At 48.0% G+C, this 6000-nt stretch overlaps 1 protein-coding gene across 2 annotated transcripts in view; it reads left to right on the top strand.

Moving 5' to 3' along the window:
* The first annotated feature begins 1815 nt into the window (after nucleotides 1-1815).
* The window catches only part of EXOC4 (exocyst complex component 4), a 326179-nt gene continuing 321994 nt past the window's right edge, over nucleotides 1816-6000 (top strand). For both annotated transcript variants that reach the window (XM_064421658.1, XM_064421659.1), the window contains exon 1: nucleotides 1816-1964. In XM_064421658.1, coding sequence (XP_064277728.1) covers nucleotides 1822-1964 — 143 coding nt within the window. In that variant the 5' untranslated portion in view covers nucleotides 1816-1821. The remainder of the gene's footprint in view (nucleotides 1965-6000) is intronic.

Genomic DNA, 6000 nt, shown 5'->3' with positions numbered 1-6000 from the left:
TCCTGATGAAGTTCCTCCTAAATGAGGTGATTATTGCAGCTGTCAGGAATGAAAAGGTGGGACCCATCGATCTCACCCCCTCTGCAGGCTCCAGGCCCTGCTGGTCCAGCGTAGTCAATGGGAATTGCCAATTAACAAAAACAATATTGGCAAGTCGGCACTTGGAGGAAAAACTCCCTCCAGCCAGTGCACAAATCTCTCGCCATTCAAATCACCGTCCTTGGGCAAAGGCATTGGCAAACCTGCTCAGAAAAAAGGAAAATGGGATTTTAATTTTGGCACTGCTGCATGGGAAACTGGAGCTGAGAGCTCGTCTGCACAGGGGAAATGTAGCAGAAGGGAGCACACTGAAGTGCACACCCTACCTGGAGATAAAAATCACTTTACTTTGGATAATTCTTCTGTTCTGAAAACACATTGCTTATTCAGGAATCAAGTATCTTTTATTTCAGGATTAAAGTGCCCGTGCTCTCACTCTGCCCTTCTGCTAATGATCACAGATACAGCTGTTGATTGTAATAAATAGAGGCTCTTCCACAACAGCTAGAGTGGAATTCTTCCCCTTGTAAATAAGGAATTATCATGCTTCCAATTACCTCGTGTTGCAAATACAGCTCATATAAATGGGTACTCTTGACTCACCTACAGATTTCAGCAATTTCCATGCAATTAAATCGTTAAGGTGCAGCTTTGGGCAGTAAAAACACTTCTGGAAGAGCAGCGTGTTTGACATGATGGAGTGAACGTGGGTTAGAAAACACCCAGCAGCTCCAAGTGATGGTTGTTCCTGCTTTTCCTAAGGAATTCCGCCTCTGCAACAACAGTGCTGGGATTTGCATGGTGTTTTTGAACATCAGCTCTCAGAGGATGTGACTGGAAAAGTGTCCTTATCCCTCACCTAGAAATGGGGAAAGTGAGGCAGCTCTCGGGAGAGGTTTGTTTGATGTTTGGGGAAAAACAAGCTTTGGATTCCCAGCCTGGACAGGGTGACATCCACCTTTCCTTTTTCCAAAGGGGATTCTGCAGCAAGGGATGGAGTGTGTCCATGGTAAAGCAAGGAGGTTGGTGTTCAGTCTCATGGAATCCCAGCACTGGGGGATCACGGAATGCCCAGAGTTGGAAGAGAGCCACACAACGAGGGTTGGATGTCGCAGCATTTTTGAGGTCATGAACAGATTCCAATCCGTCACCTCCATCTGCTCCAAAAGCACAATTCCTGTGCCAAACGCTCCAGTTTGCTTCCAGAGCTCACCTCAAGGACCACCTGGGCTGGCTCGTCTTTGGTCACCTCACTGCCTTCCCATGGAAAACTGGGGGAAAATTATTCTTAATAACATCGTAGCTTAAACACATTAAATGAAGGAAAGCATCAACAACTCTTGTGGGTGTATTTGGATCAGACTCATTCAGGCTGTGACACACAGTGAGTAATTAATACAACACGGTAATTAAAAAACTTAAAGCACTTTACCCACTTTTAACTCTATAAACAATTAAATCCCTTACTGTTTAACCAACCCTGATCCATGAGTGCTCTGAGGGGATGTTTTGGTCCCTCATACTTCCACCGTTTCCTGCTGCTCCCAGAGTGAATGACAGCTTTTGGGCACAGGTGTCTTTGCAGGAATATTTGCCAGGTCGATAATTTTTTAACCTTTTACTCATTTTTAACCACCTGTCCAAGATGCGCATAGGAATCTGTATGGTCGCCGCCACAAAAACTACAACTCCCAGAAGGCTCCGCGGCGCCGCACCCCGCCTTGATGTCGCGTGCCCCGCCCTTCTCGCCTTCTATTGGGTGGCAGCCCACCCTCCTCGCCTATGATTGGCTGCGGCGCGCCAGCACGTGTGTCTGCGCCGTGTTTGGGGGGGCGCAAGATGGCGGCGGGCGACGCTGTTGGGAGGTACCGCAGCACTGTGGGCAGGAGCAAGGACCCCTCGGGGCTGCTCATCTCGGTTATCAGGTACGGGCGGCCCCGCTCCGCATCCTCCGGGCCTCTCAGGGTGCCCCAGGGCCGGGTGCGGGCCGTGCTGTGCTGGGGAGGCCTGCCCGGCTCGGGCTTCCGGGATGTGGGGTCCGTCCTGGGCATGGGGTGACCCCAGCTTGGGGCGGCTGCAGTGCTGGACAGAGCCTTGTCCTGAGGGATGTCCCGCTCTTCCTCCTGCTCGCAGTGCTTTGCCTCACCCTGGGGTCAGCGGGGCTGAGAAGGCCAAGTGCCGGGTGCTGTGTTTTGGCCACAATAACCTCGGGCTCTGCTCCAGCGCGGGGCCGAGGGGCTGGGAGTTTGTGCAGCAGGACGGGACCTGGGAGCGGCTGCCCAGGTGGGCAAGAAGAGCGATGGCACCTGGTCTGTTCTAAAATAATGTGGCCACAGGAGCAGAGGAGTTATTTTACCCTGTTCTGAGCAGTGATGAGGTCGCACCTCAGGTGCTGTGTCCCGTTCTGGGCTCCTCAACTCCGAGGACATTGAGGGGCTGGAGAGGGTCCAGGAATGGAGCTGGGAAGGGTCTGGAGAAGCAGGAGGGGCTGAGGGAGCTGGGAAGGGTCTGGAGAAGCAGGAGGGGCTGAGGGAGCTGGGCAGGGGCTGGAGAAGCAGGAGGGGCTGAGGGAGCTGGGAAGGGTCTGGAGAAGCAGGAGGGCCTGAGGGAGCTGGGAAGGGGCTGAGCCTGGAGCAGAGGAGGCTCAGGGGCCCTGGTGGCTCTGCACAAGTCCCTGGCAGGAGGGGACAGCCGGGGGGGTCGGGCTGTGCTCCAGGGAACAGGGACAGGAGAGAGGGAACGGCCTCAGGCTGGGCCAGGGGAGCTCAGGGGGGATTTTAGGAGGAATTTCTACATAAGAAGGGTCTGTGGGGACTCCATCATTCCCAGGGCATTGGTGGACCCTCATCCCTGGGGATCTTGAAGAAAACACTGGATGTGACACTCAGTGCTCTGGTGTTGGTGACAGGTGGGGTTCTGTCACAGGTTGGATTCAGTGGTCTTGGAGATCTTTTCCAAACTCACTGATGCTGTGAGTGAACCCTGCAGGTAGTACCAGCTTAATGCCACTCATGAAAGCCAAGGCACTGTCACGTTATTGCTGTGGGGTCCATAAGTGACCCCCATCCTCAAACTGAGTAAAATTCATCTGGCTGGAAATCTGGAGAACCACCAAGTCCAGTGGGTGGACTCCATCCATCCTGTGTGGGACTGCCAGAGTGGGCAAAGTGCTGCTGCTTCCAAGAGTTGTCTCCAGTCATGTTTAGCCACTGATTTTTGTCTGCCCACATTCCTGAACATGGTTCTGTGATAGACTCGGATGTGAATTCACTGTCCCCCCCCAGTACTTTCTTTAGCTGCTTGTAAACCTTTTTTGTGCTGCTTAAAACCAGTGGATTGGCAGCTGATTGCCCACACTGAAGGTTTTGAATGTTCTCACGTGTTTTACATGTTCTTGCATGTTTTGAATGTTCTCACTCAGGGCTGTGGGCAGCTGCAGTCACACCAGCAGGATGCTGGCAGTTGTAATGAGCTCCCAAACTTTGGATCCTGCTCCAGGGTCTTGGACAGAAACTGCAGTCATTCTGTTTTTGGAGAAGTTTTTGTGACACTAGTTCTGTATCTAGGAAAGGTTGTGACTTAAATATCCTCTGTGAATGATAATGTTTAGGACAAAATTCCATTTTTTCATCGCTCTGGCCTTTGGAATCTTTTAAAACTTGAGGGAGATGTTGGTTCTATAAAAAAAAAAAAGCAGCTGGTGCCACTGTCTGTGGAAGGATAATAAACATGCACTGGTTGTGCAGCATTTCCTGTTGTAATCAACTTTTTTCTGTGTTTCCTGTAATTTCCAAGAGTATTTTAAGGTCTTCCTTTTGTACCTGTATCTTAATAACTCAAGGCTTATTAAATTTATTTAAAACCAGAAGAATGAGCTCACAGTGTTCTGTTCTCCAAATAAAAAGAAATGTTTGTCTCAGAATCTTTGGCTTCCAGGCACTGATACCTTGGCTGGTTTAAACCTGGTTTTTAGACACAATGTTGAGTTATTGACTTTATGAAATTAAAGTTATTCAATAGAACAGCCTGATAACTAAACTTCCAGAATTTAATTAGAACTTGGTTTGGATGCAGAGATTCTCTGCGGAGCTTGACGTGTCAGCTTGAGCCAGACCATGGAAACCTGAGGGTAGAACTGATTGCAGAGGAAGGAAAAAGTGTTGTGGTAATAATATTGATGTTTCTTAGGCTTAGCCAAGTGCAGAAAGCAAATGGTGTGAAAAGGAATTTAAATCACTTTGCTCCAGACGTTGTTTTTATGTAGGAGCTCAGGTGAGGATGCACTTGCCAAGCAACAGGTGAATTTTTTAGTGGTTTGTAGAGTCATAAAATACCACTGCAGACAAATTTAAACTTGTGTGGCTTAAATGGAATTTTACTCAGCTCCAGAAAAATATTGCAAATCTTAACAGCGAGCTGTTGGTTTGAAATGTGGCTGAGTTTCCTTTTGTTGATGGCTTTATTTCCAAAACATTTATGCATAACAGAGGCTTCTGCCAGTCCTTGTGGTTTTACACGTGCATGTCCCTGTTTATGTAGGCTGTTTATTTCTCCCTTGTTGCTGTGTGAAAGGTCCATAAAGGCAACAGTGGATAAAAACCAGCAAAACTGACTGCATTTTCCTGCTATAAACAAACAAAACCAGAGGAGCTGCTTCAAGTATTGATGTTTTCCTTGGTTATAGCAAAGACAGGGCTGTTTTCCAAGAAGAAACATTGTTTAGGTCTTCAAAATCTCTTTGTATTGTCTAGGAAATGCTTTGAAGTGTGAAGCTGAAAGGCCTTTTGTAAACAGAAATTATTTTATTAATGAAGGGATAATTTCTGATATTTACTCGAGCTCAGCAGCTCTCACTCACAAGAGACTGAATAATTCCCTTTTCTGTGATCCCAGATTTAGGGATTCTTGTAGTTTTGTGACTGGAGAAAGTGTGTCACTGTGTGAGTGTTTGGGGTGAGATCCATGACCAAGTTGAACTTGCCTAGCAGCACTAAAATCCAGTCAGAAATGGAATTTTATGGGGTCTGGTTTGGGAATTTGAAGTTATCCCTGCTCTCTGTGGTGCTGCTTTTCAGCAGCTCTGAATACAGAAAGTTCTGAGATGAAGGAAAAGCCAACAGGAAAGAGAGTCCCACTTGTGATTCCTTTCCTGTCCCTCTGAAGTGTCACTTTTTCCTGTTGTGTCAGGGAACATATTTGTTATTTGCCAGTTGTTTCCTGTAGGAGGATCCCTGCACTCATGGAATTCACCTTGAGTTTTCTGGTTGTTGCCAAGAACAGAAACGAAAGGGGAGCCTCAAGGATGGATTCATTTGGAACTGTCAGGAGTGAGGGATGTGCAGCTGTCCCAGGACAGGACTGATCCATCCCAAAAGAGCCAGGAGCTCCCAAGGAATTCCCAAATTTAGGAAGGTGTTGTTCCACCCCCAGCAGTGCTGGGGTCACACTGAGTTCTTGGCCAGTTCCCCTCTTGTTGCTCCCAAAGGAGAAATAAAGGGATTGTCCCCAACAATAAATCTTTAGGAAATAGAGTGTCTGGGAAGCTTAATGAGTGTTTGCAAAGTCTGCCCCTAAATTCCCACTTTGGCTGCAGCTTCAGGGAGCTTTCCTTCTTTTCCCTGTGCCTTTACAGCTATTGGAAGGATCTTCAATTTGCTCTTGTCCTCAGAGTGCTGAGGAGAAATGAGCATTACTTGCTACAGGAAAACAATTCCTGGGCTTGTGACTTCCAGAGTGGATGTTGGATCTCAGGGCCTTACAGCTTCTCTCCCGGTGCTGCTGCACTGGTGCTCATTCCTCAGCACACCCACCTCCAGCACCTCATTCCTTCAAGGATGACAAAGATCCCTCTAGTTCCTTAAATAAAAGATACTTTGTAAGGTCAGTGTGCTGTCACAGAAACCTCCTGCTGATCCCAGGGGCTTTGGCAATGTCTTTTTAAAAACCATGCAGATAACAGAG

The sequence above is a fragment of the Passer domesticus genome, chromosome 5, assembly GCF_036417665.1.
Source record: "Passer domesticus isolate bPasDom1 chromosome 5, bPasDom1.hap1, whole genome shotgun sequence".
Taxonomy (NCBI): domain Eukaryota; kingdom Metazoa; phylum Chordata; class Aves; order Passeriformes; family Passeridae; genus Passer; species Passer domesticus.
This window is presented reverse-complemented; position numbering and strand designations above follow the sequence as displayed.